Genomic DNA, 16319 nt, shown 5'->3' on the forward strand with positions numbered 1-16319 from the left:
ACCATTGAGCCAAAGTTATTTATAGTAAACAAATTTATAATATTACAGTACAGTTACCCATGCAGTTCAGTGCACTTAAAATTGAGAATGTAGTGGGCAGTAATTTTTAAAAATGATCACTAAAAGATAGCTTGTGAGAGGGTGGAAGAAGTCAATAGGAGTTTTCCATATATAAAGTGAGTACAATGCAGATACAATCAGATTACAAGGCCAGAGAATCTGATGCTGAGAAGCTGTATCCATCGGATGAGTTTGTATTGCACAATCTGGTGCTTGTTTGTTGATAACAATTGAGATGACCATCTGATTGACCTAATATTCCAGGATTGTCTCCACCTCCTAGTTTTCCTAACCTCAGCCTTGACTAGCAATTAGCAGCCTCCCAGTATCACCATTTCCTTCCCCATATTCTGGGGTGGCAATTCCTGACAAATGCATTTGAAAATACCTTTATGCATCAGCTTTTTGCAGGCACTCACAGTAGCAGAAAAAAAATCCTTTCCCATGTCACTGAGCTGTGTAAGCATTCAATTCCTGATGATGTTGTGCATACTGGGTAAAGGGATTTCCCTTAAACTGAAGTCAATGTTTTGCCTTCTGCTACTATGCACTTACCTGTTTTGCTGGTGTTTCAAGTTATAAACAAACAATGTTGAGCACAGTTGGCTTCAAAGACAATTTGCATCTATTGTAATGCATATTATTTGAGACTTATTTCTATGTGTGTCTAAATTTTACAGTGAAATAACAAATATTCCTGAAGTTTTAGACAAATTGTAAATGGTACCTCTGGCTGAAGTTTGCTTTTCATGTTCCCCTAATCATTTCAAAGTGAGTCATAAATTGATATACGTATGGATAACACGGCACCAAACATGCCTGTTTCATGATGACTTGTAAAGCACACTAGCACTGAGCTATTAACCTTTTTCACACACAAATAAAAGTTTACAGTATTTCTCTAATTGGTATTTCAAAATTAGTGGGTTTTTAAAAGTACACATGCTATCATGTTATCGTATTAACATTGGAATTTTACACAGCAAAAGTTGAATAGCGTATCAAAGTCAAGTAAATAAAGTGGTTTAGAAAGAAGCAATTATAGTTAAACCTCATCACTATTAGCTTCAGTAGATAAAAGATAAAGTGCAATTTAGTTTTGTTCTCAAGGCTCTATCCATTGATTATTTTTCTTTTTGTTCCTTAATGTTTATCATTGTTGTAGGGTCAGACACCGGACTGAGAATCCAATGAGTCTTTTATACATCAGCACAACAAGTATTGTAGCTGCCATCACCATCCCACATAGGGGGCCAAATGTCCACCGAGGTCCATAACGAGGATAAACTTGACCAACAAAAGCTGGTCCAAGTGTGCGTGCTCCACTTCCAGAAGCTGTTAACCAGCCCATATAAATGCCCTAAAGGTTAAAAATAAGAGACTGAGATACTATGTGCTTTTATTCAAAACTTAACCACAGAATTATTTTACAGTTTCTACCCCACTCTAAAATTATGGCAACGATAGTAATCATGTGGGAAATGAGTAGAATTACCAATTTGTAGCTTGAATTTTTATTCATCAGTAGTGCCAATTTTAAATAAAAGCAGTTGTGTTTTCTTTTAAATTATCTTCTATAGGTAGAAATGAAGCCACATCATACAGGCAAACATGCAACTGCGTTAACATGCAGCAATTGGGGAGATATCTTGCGGGGGAAAGAAATGCTGGCTCTGCCGTGCTTGACGACAATAGTCTCTTTTCTGCTGAATCAAACATTTCTCTTTGCTGATGCTATTTAACCCAAAGTAATAAAAATGAAGTTTGACTGATCTAAGGGAAACTCAGCAATAAAACTGTAGTAGTACAGTCAAGTTTCCTTGTTCCTATCCTAAACACCTCGATACCAATAAAGGCTCAAAAGGAATCTATATTTGTAAATCATCTTGACTAAACCACTCCCATCTCCCGAAGACAGGGTGGATGGGTCGGCAAGTCCCGTTACAGGTACTAAAACATTTATCAGACACAGTGCAACAATCTCCTTTTTTCTTTCCTGGCATCTTTCTCCATCAGAAGATGAGCTACAGATGCACTTCCTGCAGCTCAACAGCCCCCCCAATCAAGAGGCCAAGATCAGTTTGGCCCTTTTGATTTGTATATTTCTCTTTCGTGAATATTCTAAGTACCTGCCTGGTTCTCCTACATGTCACAGATTTTGATTCAGAAAATCTATCTTACATTTCAGCATCCCAATTTCATGCCTCCCTCTCACAACACATCTCTGTAGCCTCTATCTCAACACTCAAACTCTCCATCATACCCCATGTGCACCATTTTTTAAAATCTTGATCCAATATATAAATCCCAGGGCTATAAAAGTCATGTTAAATAAGTTGAACTTATCATATCATAGACAATTGAAGAGAAGTCCTCTCAAAAGAAAGGTCTGACCCACTTTGTTTCTTTCCACAATGGCACTTTTTGTTATTGGCATCTTGTAGGCTATTGCTTAGCTAAAAAATGAAAGATGTTTCCAATCCTGCTCCTGTAAGGAATGGTCTAACGTATACAAACCTTTTGGTTTCAGCATGCTAACTAATTGTTCAACAATATTTTCAATTTGATTTGCACTGTACTGCTACCACAAAACAAATCTGACATCATATAAATCAGTGATAATAAATTTGATTCTGATTCCGAACCAGCTTTTATTAGTAACCAGTTTACCAGCAGCTACAAGCTCAACTTCACTCACCACATTTTCATTTGGATTCTAAAAAGAATAAGTTATAAAACAATTGATAAGAGCTAAACATATGCAACATGAAATAAAACTTGCATATAATCACAGTAGGAGAAAAGGGGTAGTGAGGAATAATGTGACTCATATTCTAAATAAAAATAGGGAAACGGAAGACATGCAAAATTATTATTTTGCAGTAACATCTACAGCAGAGGAGGATAACATGATATACATTCTGAAAAAAGTTAACATTAAATCATGGGTGGCAATTTGACAAAATTAAGATAATCCAAATAAAATTTATGAAAATAATGAGTAACAAATTCTCAGGATTAGATGATCTTAAAGAAATTAAGTTACCCTAACTATAATCTTCCAAATTTCTTTCGATTAACAAAATGGTCCTTTGTATTGGAAAACTGTACAGGTTGCTCCATTTAGGAGAAGTAAGACAGGAAAACCAGAGCAACCTAACATTAATTATCAGGAAATTACTAGTCTAGAATTAAGCCTTGAAAATGTCACCTGATCGGAGAGAGGCGGTAATGTAATCCGTACATTTTACCTAGCAAATCTGATGGTTTTAATTGCATCCTTAAATATCTTAGAGAAGAAGATAATGCTTATATATTTTGTCAGTGTGTGACTCCTGCTATACCACATAAATCTGCGATGATTCCAAAACCATTCATAGTTTTATAAATTATGGAATAAAAACCACATATTCAAGATGATGATGACACAAATAAGTAGTATTGTAAACAATGTAGACTGAAACATTAAATTATTAACATCTTTCTAATTTAATGGTGAACTATGGATATAGTTAGACAATACCAAGTGGACTAAGGAATACTGGTCACCACATCTTAAGAAGTGTATTATGGTCTTGGAGAAGATTTATCAGAAAGGTATCCAGACTCCAAGAATATTAAAGAGATTGCACAAACTGTAATTTTATTCCCTGGAAACTTGATATTAAAAAGGCCAGATTAAACTCCATCTGCCATTTCTCTGCCCACATTTCCAACTGGTCTATATCTTGCTGAATCCTTTGACAACCTTCCTTACTATCCACAAATCCACTAATTTTTGTGTCGTCTGCAAACTTACTAATCAGCCCACCTACATTTTTGTCCAAATCATTTTATATCACAAACCACAGAGGTCCCAGTAGTGATTCTTGCAGAACATCACTGGTCACAGACTTCCAGTCAGAATAACACCCCTCCACAACTACCCTGTGTCTTTTATGGCCAAGCCAATTGTGAATGCATTCTACCAAGTCACTGTGGACTCCACTTACTTTAGTCTTCTGGATCAGCCTCCCATGAGGGATCTTGTCAAAAGATCCTGAGGGATGTTGTCCATGTGTACAACATCCACTGCTCTGCCCTAATCAATCATCTTCACCACTTCCTCAAAAACTCAAGCAAATTTTTAAGACATGAACTCTTCCACAAAAAGCCATGCTGGTTATCCCTAAAGTCCATGCTTTTCCAGATGCGAGCAGGTCCTATCCCCAAGGATTTTCTCCAATAATTTCTCTACCACTGGTGTAAGGCTCACCAATTGGTACTGGTTTGTCTCTATTGCCCTTCTTAAACAGAGGAACTGAATTCTGACCGTATGTCAGATGTGGATTTACCCAACAACAACAGCTCTTGCCTAATACTGTTGTAATTAGACTTTCCTCAATTTAGCACTTTCCCCCGAAACCCAGTCTTACCACTATCTGTAACCATCTGAAAACCTACAGTTATGATCACTGTTCCCAAAATACACACCTACTGAAACACTAATCACCTGGCTGGGTTCATTTCCCAATACAAGGTCTAGTATGGTCCCTTCCCTGGTTGGACCATCTACATACTATGTTATGAAACTTTCCTGGATGCATCTCACAAATTCTGTCCCATCTAAGATTCTAGTACCAAAGGAGTCCCAGTCAATATTGAACCTGTCCTTGTGTTCCTGGGTCCACTTGCCATTTGTAGAAGCAGCTGTTACGGTAACTGGCTAGCAGCTACAACAATGTTGTTTGCAAAAAGAAAGATATAATACTGGCCCTTTAAGATAAATTGTTTGTTAAAAGCTGTCAGTGAATTGAGAGACTGAGGAAATTGTGAAAACTGAAAATCATAAACTATCAACAAATATGATACATAATTACATCTTACTTACCTGGGGCTTTGGTCCTAAAACTTTTGAATACAAGGTGTAGGAGATAACATTACAGATTGGGTATCCAACTCCAATCAGGATAACAGATAGGATGTATTGAGCTAGATGGATAATAGGTATATATTGACACCATACTTGCTGCACAGGACAACCTACTGCAACAGCATTGAGATTGTGTGAAGGCTGTGTTAAGAAATTCCATGTAACTATGGAAGATCCACGATACTTTATTTCAGCAGAACTGTAGTTGGAACCATTCTTAATCTCTGCCAATAACAGTAAAAAAAAATTAGGATATTTATTTTCAACACATGTACTTAGCTCTGTCTTTTACTGTTCACAGCTAGGTGATCACCCAGTTAAATTTTTCTCCTCTCAACATAAATGAAGTGGCCCAGAAAGTTACTCAGCTAAGAGTCAGCCACATTGTTGTGGGTCTTGAGTCACATACAAGCCAGATCATGTAAAGATGGCAGGTTTCCTTTCTGAAGGTCACTGATGAACCACATGGATTTTTACAACAATCCAAAGGACTCAACATTACCAAGACTGGTAGGTCTTTTTTTAATCCAGATTATGAACTAAATTTAAATTCTACAGCTGCCACTGTAGGATTAAATTTGGGTCTCTGGATTGTTCATATAAACCTCTAGATTACTAGTCTGGTGACTTGAGCAGGGCATCACCACCAAAGCCTATCCCTGCAGTTGTGAATGGTGGTGGGCAATTAAATATTAATGGCAGGAGAAGGCTCATTGAAAATCTCCATTGTCAAGTGCAAAAGACAAGCTGAGACACTTGCAACTATTTTTAGCTACAAGTGCCTAATAAATGTTCAAACCAGATCTCCTTCAAGGGCCTCTGCCATAACAGCAATTTCATAACAGCCTGTCAAGTATCAGGTGGTTTAGGGCCGTCCCTTCAAACACAAAAGGCTTGAATCTGCCTACCAAGCTCTGCCAGCAATTTCTTGGCTACGCTGTAACACTGGATTTCTCAAGATCTCTGCATGGTGTCCAGCAGCAGAGTACAAACTCTGAATTCTTCAGAATAAGGAAATCTGCCTGCTGATTTTCAGATCAAACCCTTTTTAAAATCAACAATAAAAACTGAATTACAAAACTTATTTTTAATTTCAAATTTCTGTATCTGTTGTTTTTTTAACTTTCTGTACACCACAAACATCTAAAAGTTTGACAAAGGCAAAACTAGACTGAAGACTAAGCAGACTTACCTGTCCACTGGATTTGGGGATACTGGTTTCCCCACGGAAGCAAAATAAAGAAGCCAACAAGAATAATAACAAATCCTCCAAGTAGCAATAGACGATCCTCAAATCTTTTAAAAAAAACAAACCAAATGGATCTTGTAATGTCTAAATTCAAAAGTTAGCTCAAATACTTTCATAATATTTATATTATGTTTTTTTTTTACCTTTTTGAAAGAATTTTTGTTGTCATAAAAACAACAATGGATTCTACACCAACACCCACCAGGAGAAGCCCATTGTAAAGGACAGCCTGCTTCCCAGTCCATGCATACATGTCCATGGTTAATGGGGTGGCTATCCTGCAAAGAATTTTTAAAATTATTTTCAAACTATTGCACTACAACAATATTTAAACATATATAATATGCAAACAACATTCTTTAAAATAAAGGTGTTTTAGTTATACATTAATTTGCAATATTGTTCATAATCTTTGATTCCCTATCTTCAGAATCACAGTAGAGAGTTATAGTCAGTAGTAGTTAAAGGTTGTTCAGTTTGTTACCTCTTTGACAGTTTATCATAGTATTTTTAAAATTGCTACTTGAGCAAAAATCAAATTGCTGGAGGAACTCAGTGGGTCAGGCAGTATCTATGGAGACAGAGGGATAGTCAACATTTTGAGGCCCTGCATTTGAGTCCTGGAGCAGGGTCTCAACCCAAAACGTTGACTATCCCCTTGTGTCCACTGATTCTTCTTAACCCACTGAGTTCCTCCAGCAGCTTGTGGTTTGCTCCAGATCCCAGCATCTGCAGTCTCGTGTCACCGAATTCATATCAGAATTGTTTTTAGAGGGTGTTTTCCCACTTTCTGGACTCCTACCAGTATATGATTCTAAAGACACTAAGTTTGCTTTGTTACCTTAACCCAAATTTCATTCTTCATGCATGGTACTCAGGAACAATTGTAGGCAGGCTATTTAATTCCTTGAAAAAAATTACAACTGACCTAACGTTGTTGTCAACTGTCAGACGAATTATTTGTGATCTAAGCAAGAACATCAGCTAAATTTCCCTTCCCAAGTTCAAAGTCATTGAAGCCTGATACCACAATCATCCAAACTGACTTACAACACACACTGTGAACTTAAGTGCTTTGGAGCCTTTATGCCTATGTAACACATTGCCTTTATCAACTGAAACACTGAACTAAAATTATTTTTATTCTGGTCTAACTTCTACTGGATTTAAAGATAGCCAGAAATTATTTTACTAATGAATAGCAATTAGAACTCCTGGATACCAAGATGCATAGAGGGTATGATAAAGCAAAACAAAGCGAAGCTTTTGCAGACACTGCAGAAAGCCTGGAAGAATAATGAACTATAGGTGTGAAATTAAAAGGGAAATCAGGAAAGCAGAAAAAGGGCATGAAAAAAAATACAGCCAAGTAAAATCAAAGGAAATTCAACAACGTTTTCTAAATAAATAAAGAACAGGAGTATAACTAATGAATAAGTGGAGCTTATTCAGGACTAGGTTCTGAATCTGCGAAGGTTGATGATGTGTGTAAAGTTTTTAATGGATATATTGTGGTTGATTTCAAAAGAAGGGAGAGGTAATGCCAACACTGTGGGTAAGAGGGAAGAATGTGAAAAACTGAAAGAGGCCGACTAGAGGGAATGCCATGCTAGATCTAGTTTTAGGAAATGAACCGGGACAGGTGAAGGATCTATTGGTGGGTGAGCATTTGGGGGACAGTGACCATTGCTCCATAACCTTTAAAATTGTCATGGACAGGGACAGGTGCAGTGAGGACAAGAAGATATTTAATTGGGGAAGGGCGAACTATGAGGCTATAAGGAGAGAACTTGGGAGTGTAAATTGGTATGTCCTTTTTGAAGGGAAATGTACTATGGAAATGTGGTCGATGGTCAGGGATCTTATGCAGGATGTTAGGGATAAATATGTCCCAGTGAGGCAGAGAAGGAATGGCAGGGTGAAGGAACCGTGGGTGACGAGAGAGGTGGAACGACTAGTTAGGGAGAAGAAGGTAGCATACATAAGGTATAAGCAGCAAGGTTCAGACAGGGCCCGTGAGGAATATAGAGTAGCGAGGAAGGAACTTAAGAAAGGGCTGAGGAGAGCTAGAAGAGGATATGAAAAGGCGTTGGCTAGTAGGGTTAAGGAAAATCCCAAGGCCTTTTTCACCTACATGAAGGGTAGGAGGATGGCTAGGGTAAAGATAGGTCCGATTAAAGACAAAGGTGGGAGAATGTGCCTGGAGGCGGCGGAAGTGGGAGAAGTTCTCAATGAAGACTTCTCTTCGGTATTCACCAAGGGGAGGGATCTTGATGACGCGGAAGGGAGTGCTGGTAAGGGTAATGTTCTTGAGGTTGTAGATATCAAGAGAGAGGATGTGTTGAAGTTGTTAAATAATATCAAGACACATAAATCTCCGGGGCCTGACGGGATATTCCCCAGGCTGCTTCGAGAGGCGAGGGAGGAGATTGTTGAACTGCTGGTAAGGACCTTTGAGTCCTCGTTGTCCACGGGGATGGTGTCGGAGGATTGGATGGTGGCGAATGTTGTCCCCTTGTTCAAAAAAGGTAGTAGGGATAGTCCAAAGACCGGTGAGTCTCACGTCTGTGGTGGGTAAGCTGTTAGAAAGGATTCTAAGGGATAGGATCTATGAACACCTAGAGAATCATGGACTGATTAGGGACAGCCAGCATGGATTTGTGAAGGGAAGATCTTGCCTCACAAGCCTGATAGAGTTCTTTGAGGAGGTGACGAGGAAGATTGAGGAGGGTAGTGTGGTGGATGTGGTCTATATCGGTTTTAGTAAGGCGTTTGATAAGGTTCCTCATGGTAGGCTTCTTCAGAAGGTCAGAGGCCGAGGGATCCAGGGAAGCTTGGCTGTGTGGATTAGGAATTGGCTTGCCTGTAGAAAGCAGAGGGTTGTGGTGGAGGGAGTGCCCTCGGATTGGAGGCAGTGACTAGTGGTGTCCCGCAGGGATCGGTTCTGGGACCTCTACTTTTTGTGATATTTATAGATGACTTAGATGAGGGGGTGGAAGGCTGGGTTAGTAAGTTTGCGGATGACACTAAGATCGGCGGTGTTGTGGATAGTGTGGAGGGCTGTCGGAGCTTACAGAGGGATATTGATAGGATGCAGAGCTGGGCTGACAAGTGGCAGATGGAGTTCAATCTGGAGAAGTGTGAGGTGGTACACTTTGGAAGGACAAACTCCAGGGCAGAGTACAAGGTAAATGGCAAGGTACTTGGCAGTGTAGAGGAGCAGAGGGATCTGGGGGTTCATATTCACAGTTCACTGAAAGTTGCCTCACAGGTGGATAGAGCAGTTAAGAAGGCCTATGGGATGTTAGCTTTCATAAATAGTGGGATTGCATTTAAGAGCCGCAAAGTGATGATGCAGCTTTACAAAACTCTAGTTAGACCACACTTAGAGTACTGTGTTCAGTTCTGGTCGCCGCATTATAGGAAGGATGTGGAGGTGTTGGAGAGGGTGCAGAGGAGATTTACCAGGACGCTGCCTGGATTAGAGCGTATGGAATATGAGGAGAGGCTTAAGGTGCTAGGGCTTTATTCACTGGAAAGGAGGAGGATGAGAGGAAACATGATAGAGGTATATAAAATATAGAGAGGAATAGATAGAGTAGACAGTCAGCGCCTCCTTCCCAGGGCACCATTGCTCAAGACAAGAGGGCATGGCTTTAAGGTTATTGGTGGGAGGTTCAGGGGAGATGTCAGAGGGAGGTTTTTCACCCAGAGAGTGGTTGGTGCATGGAATGCACCTCCTGGGGTGGTGGTGGAGGCAGATACATTGGACAGGTTCAAGAGTTTGTTGGATAGGCATATGGAGGAATGTGGGATAGAGGGATATGTGGGAGGAAAGGGTTAGATAGTGTGAGGGTGGTTTGATGGACGGCACAACATGGTGGGCCGAAGGGCCTGTTTTGTGCTGTATGGTTCTATGGTAAACAGGATAAGAGAGGAAATTGCAGAGGTTGCAACAATTGGTTTTCAATCCTTCTTGATTACGTGCAGTGCCAGAGGATGGGAGAACTGCTGATGTTGTACCAGAGTCCTAGAGACATTCAGAAAGAAACAGGCCCTTCGTCCCATCGACTCCATGCTGATCAACAACACTAATCCTACATTAATTCCGCTTTTCTTCCCCTGCACGTTACCATCAGCTCCCCTGAAATTCTACTACTCACCTACACATGAGGGGCAAGGTATAGTGGCCAATTAACCTACCAACCTGCACACCTTTAGGACGTGGGAGGAAACCAGAGCACCCAGAGGAAACCGATGCAATCACAGGAAGAACATGCAAACTCCGCACAGCCAACACCAGATGTCAGGATTGAATCTGGGTCTCTGGAGCTGTGAGTCAGTGGCTCTAGTAGCTGCACTACTGTTGTGGGAAAAAGTGATCAATCATCCAATTACTGACTAATCAGTTTATCTTCAATGCCAGGAAAATTAATGGAATCAATTCTGAGGCATGGTACAAACTGCTTTTAGAAAGGCACAGATCAATCAAAGCTCAGTTGTCATGGATTTGTTAAAGCAACACTGTGCCTGATTAAGGATTGAATTTTTTTTGAGGAAGTAATGAAGATCACTTAGTGGTTAATGTGGCCTACGTGGATTTTGGTAAGGCTTTTTACAAGGCCTTTGACAAGGCCTAATCTGGCAGGCTGGTCAAAAAAAAAACAGCACATGGGAACTAAAGGAGAGTGGCAAACTGAATCCAAAACTGGCCCAGTGACAGGAAACAAGGGGTAATTGAAAAGCAAAAAAATGGGAGATGTTGAAAACCTGAAATAAAAACAGAAAATACTGGAAGTGCTCAGCAAGTCAAGTGGCATCGTCAGAGAGAGAAACAGAAACAGAGGTCATTTCTTATCAATGACCTTTCATTACAACCAGAAAATATTAGGAAACCAAAATGCGTTTAAACTGTGGAGGAGGAGGGGTGGAAAGAATAAAAAGAATGTCTGTGATCGTGTGAAGACCAACAGAGAGTGAATGAGACAAGTGGTGGTGGTGTCAACTGAGAGAGTGGTGAAGGTTTGTTAATCATAACTAATATACACCGACTGCTCCTGCTTCCCACTTGCCTTAAATTCTTTGTCACTTCAGTTACATTTAAATTTAACAGTAAAAACCAAATCACTGAAACTTTACATTGGCATTTCAGAAATACATAACCACGGCCACTATTACCACAACTATGGGGCCAACCTATTTCTAACCCTCGAAGTTATTTTAGACAAAAGGATAACTTAGCTATGGACATACAGTCAAATTGAGGATTACACTCTGTTTAATATCGTTATCCAAATTTGGCAATTGCAGCGGTTAGAGTGACGCTATTACAGCACCAGCAACCTGGGTTCAATTCCGGCTGCTGTCTGTAAGGAGTTTGCACATTCTCCATGTCTGCATGGGTTTCCTCCAGGTGCTCCAGTTTCCTCCCACATTCCAAAGACGTATGGGTTAGGAGCTATGGGCATGCTATGTTGGCGCCAGAAGAGTGGATACACTTGCGGGCTGCCCCCAGAACATTCTACACAAAAGATGTATTTCACTGTGTTTTGATGTACATGTGACTAATAAAGAACTCTTATCTTATGAGATATCAATAATTAATTTAGCAAGAAAGCACAGTGCAGGAAACAGCTTCAGGAAAATATTTACGTTTCAAAAATGGCAAATGCAAAGAGAGTTACGAAAAACAGGACATTGCATGTTACAACTGCAACCAGATCTATGTCCCCATCAGAATTTTCAAGCATCTCCGAACTTCCTGCAAAATGCAAAGAATGACTCCATTAGGGCAACATCTACCCACTAAAAGTTGGATTCCATAGAAATCTCAAGAAAATGTAAATGAGTTACCTTGGATGTTAACATTTATACATCTTGCTCTTTCCAACTCAGTGATATGGTGTTCCCTGTGGAAAATAATACACATTTAATGATAAAACTGGTAATAATTAATTACCAACAAAGCAGGGTTTTCCAGCCAATCGCATGGAAGAACCCTCTCTGAGATGCTCAAAATCCAAACCAGAAAGAAAATCTAAAATAGATTAGATTTGAATGATGCACAAAAATCAAAATAAAGAATGGTAAGACGATGATGTGTCTTCATCCTGAAACATTAACTCTGCTTCTTTTCCCTCAGATACGGCCTGATGTGCTGATTGTTGCCAGCATTTTCTGTTTTTATTTTAGATTTCCAGCATCCACAGTTTTAGCAGTCAACTATTCAGGTCAATGATCTTTCATCAGAAACCGGAAAAGTTAAAAATCAGATGTCTTAAGCTGCAGAGAAAAAGGAAAGCATTGTAAAGAACAGAGGGAATATCTGTGATAAAGTGTGACCAAGAGAGATGCAATGACACAAGTAGTGATGAAGACTGTTAATCTCAGTCAACATCACCACCACTTGTGTCATTCAGTCACTCTTGGTCTACATCCTGCCACAGACATTCCCTTTGTTCTCTCCAAGTTTAAACATACCCGATTTCTAGATTTTCCTAATTTTGATGAAAGGACATCAACCCAAACTGTTAACTGTTTTCCTCCCCACAGATGCTGCCTAACCTCTGAGCAGTTCCATCATGTTCTGATTTTACTTTAGATTTCCAGTATCTGCAGTTTTTCCATTTATTGAGTGTTGGCAGGCAGTTTGATTGTTGGGGGCACCTTTGGAAAGTCTGATCACGTAGCCACTATTTTTAAGATAAACTCAGCTGCGGCAATATTACTGGACAATAATCAAGAGCAAAGTCCCAACTTGGTTTCTTTTTCTTCCCAACTGTAGGACACTGAGGTCCACTGTACCATTAAGTTCTGCTAAAGCAGGTACCCTCTATCAGAATTAAGCCTTTGCAGTCAGCTGCAGACTAAAAGCATATAACCAGCTAATATAACATACTTATTCCTCAGATTCAACATACTTGCACGTGAGATTGGCAGCTCAGTGCCAACTTTGTGCTGTTGGTCAATTGGGAACAGGGATGATTTAACCCAAACTGAATTGAGTAATAATAGGTGCTGAACTTCATTCAATAAAGAAAATTTCTCAGGAAATCTGTTAGAAACAAGTTTGGTTCAATATCACTCCCAACAAAACACTAATAAGAAACTTCAACAACTAGTAGATAAAAGGTTTTGTTTCATATTGCAACCAATATTACCATTTTTCTGAAGCATCCAATAGAACCTACCTGAATACTGCAATAATAAGAATGATATTTATAATTCCTAGGAAAGCTCCCAGAAAAGCTGGTGCAGTGTACATGTTAAACTCAAGGTCAATCATCTTCCAAGAGACTCCTGTTTGCCCAATGCTTGTCAAAGCAGTCTGCAAAGCTGAAATAGAATATCTGTTTTGAAAAAACGTCTTATCTATCTGTATTTATTCACACTGAAAGCAGTAAATACATGCATTCCTGTGTCACTCTGCTGCATAATTCTATGTATCTACAGTTTACTGTACCTTGTTTGCCCTCTTGCACTTCTCTGAATTTAACTCCATTGATTACTCTTCTGCCCATCTAGCCAATCTATTGGTCAATGTCAACCCAGTTTTTAATCAACACCAAACTTTTTAAATTATGGACCCAACAATGGGTCTGAATGTATAGGTAATGGTAGCAACCGGGTGGAGTTGATGGAATGTGAGGAGAATAAAATGGGATTAATGTAGGATTAGTTAAATGGGTGCTTGATGGTAGTGTGGAGATAGTCACCCAAAGGACCTGTTCCTGTGCTGTAAGAATCTCTGACTATGGTTTCAACTCTCTGAAGCACACATCCTAAATTATTCTAAGTTCAACCTCATATTCCACCCTTTCCCATTTATCATCATGCACCCTTTCTTCCTACTTTTAAAATAAAAGAATTACAGTGTTCTTTCAAAATCCAACTATGTAATTCCTATATTTAAAAAAAGCATTTTAGAGAATTTATCTTAATGTCAGTGGCAGGAAAAATAACAGAATCTTTACTGAAAATATGCTAGAAAATGTAGGCTCTAAAAATACAAAATCAGGCTAGAACAGATTGGGTAATGCAGAAGATCTCATTTCCTCTAATATTCAAAAGACCTTTAATAACACGATGCTTTGAAAACTCATGACAATAGTCATAGCCTAGAGAGCTGGGTCTATGTAGCAAAATGAATAGCAAGCCGACTACAACATATATTAAAGAGAGCAGAGATTAAAGGTATTTATTCAGATTGGTGGAAGTGAAGAAGTAATTTTCCACAAAGATAAACATTGGGAAATGGTGATCCATTGATGTTAACCATTCATGCAAATAGCTTTGACTTAAGAAGCATAATTTCAGAATTTACAGTTGACTCAACTGTACTTAATGCTGAGGAAGACTGCTTCAAAATCCAAGCAACAGTAATTATCTTGAAGACATGTAAATATAAATGAATTTCAATATAACCAAATAGGCTGTGTTGCTCTTTAGTAAGAGAATTAAGGAAGCAAAATACTCTTTGAAAATTGAAGTCTAAATGAAGCAGGGATAGCGAAGGATCTGTTGGGATATCAGTGGGCCAAATGTTTAGTTCACTGTCCTGACTATTCCATACAATTCTATCACTTGCACCTAGCTTTCCGTCACCTGTCAAAGCAATTCCTTCCTGCTAAGATGAAGACCACAAGACATAGGAGCAGAATTAGGCCATTTGGCCCATCGAGTCTGCTCCACCATTTGATCATGGCTGCTTTATTTTTCCCCCTCAACCCCATTCTCCTGCCTCCTCTCCGTAACCTTTGTCACCCTTACTAATCAAGAACCTATCAACCTCCACTTTAAATATACCAAATGACTTCACCTCCACAGCTGTCTGTGACAATGAATTCCACAGATTCACCACCCTCTGGCTCAAGAAATTCTTCCTCATCTCTGTTCTAAAGGGATGTCCTTGTATTCTGAGGCTGTGCCCTCTGGTCCTAGACTCTCTCACTACTGGAAACATCTCTCCATGTCCACTCTAGCCAGCCTTTCAATATTCGATGGGTTTCAATGAGATCCCCCCTCATCCTTCTTAAACTCCAGCGAGCACAAGCCCAGAGCCATCGAACGCTTCTCACACATTAACTCTTTCATACCTGGGATAATTCTCAGAAACTTCTAGACCATCTCCAATGCCAGCATATCTTTCCTTAGATATGGAGCCCAAAACAGTTCACAACACTCCAAATGTGGTCTGACCAAATGTCTTATAAAGCCTCAGCATTACATCCTTGCTTTTATATTCTAGTCCTCTTGAAATGAATGCTAATATTATATTTGCCTTTCTTACTACCAACCCAACCTGCAAGTTAACCTTTAGGGAATCCTGCACTAGGACTCCCAAGTCCCTTTGCACCTCTGATTTCTGAATTCTCTCCCCATTTAGAAAATAGTCTATGCCTTTATTCCTTCTAACAAAGTGCATGACCTTACACTTCCCTACATTGTATTCCATCTGCCACTTCTTTGCCCATTCTCCCAACCTGTCCTTCTGAAGACTCCCTGCTTCCTCAATACCACCTATCTTTGTATCATCCTCAAACTTGGCCACAAAGCCAATTCCATCATCCAGATCATTAACATATAACGTGAAAAGTAGTGGACCCAACACCAACCCCCGTGGAACACCACTAGTCACCAGCAGCCAACCAGAAAAGGCCTCCTTTATTCCCACTCTTTGCCTTCTGCCAGTCAGCCAATCTTTTATCCATGTTAATACCTTTCCTGTAATACCATGGGTTCCTATCTTGTTGAGCAGCCTCACGTGCGGCACCATGTCAGACGCCTTCTGAAAATCCAAGTAAACAACATCCACTGACTCCCCTTTGTCTGTTCTCCCTGTTACTTCCTCAAAGAATTCCAACAGATTTGCCAGGCTAGATCGCCCTTTAAGGAAACCATGCTGACTTCAGCCTATGTTATCATGTGCTTCCAAGTACTCCGAAACCTCATCCTTAATAATGGACTCTAAAATCTTACCAACTACTGACTACTTCCACCTCTACAACATTGTCGGCCTCCACACATAATACAGCCCTTCTGTTGCTGCGAGTCTTGAGTTCCATTCTGAACTACAAATGTAGTGAAATAATGAGTAAT

The 16319-nt window shown here is 39.6% G+C and overlaps 1 protein-coding gene across 2 annotated transcripts in view; it reads right to left on the bottom strand.

Moving 5' to 3' along the window:
* Window positions 1-6: 6 nt before the first annotated feature.
* Window positions 7-16319, bottom strand: part of mfsd8 (major facilitator superfamily domain containing 8) — a 34191-nt gene continuing 17878 nt past the window's right edge. For both annotated transcript variants that reach the window (XM_052035837.1, XM_052035846.1), the window contains 7 exons: window positions 13412-13556; window positions 12075-12130; window positions 11874-11982; window positions 6365-6499; window positions 6165-6268; window positions 4931-5196; window positions 7-1420 (listed from right to left, as the gene is read on the bottom strand). In XM_052035837.1, the coding sequence (XP_051891797.1) occupies window positions 1214-1420; window positions 4931-5196; window positions 6165-6268; window positions 6365-6499; window positions 11874-11982; window positions 12075-12130; window positions 13412-13556 (1022 nt within the window). In that variant the 3' untranslated portion in view covers window positions 7-1213. The remainder of the gene's footprint in view (window positions 1421-4930; window positions 5197-6164; window positions 6269-6364; window positions 6500-11873; window positions 11983-12074; window positions 12131-13411; window positions 13557-16319) is intronic.

Source organism: Pristis pectinata, chromosome 2 (assembly GCF_009764475.1).
Source record: "Pristis pectinata isolate sPriPec2 chromosome 2, sPriPec2.1.pri, whole genome shotgun sequence".
Taxonomy (NCBI): domain Eukaryota; kingdom Metazoa; phylum Chordata; class Chondrichthyes; order Rhinopristiformes; family Pristidae; genus Pristis; species Pristis pectinata.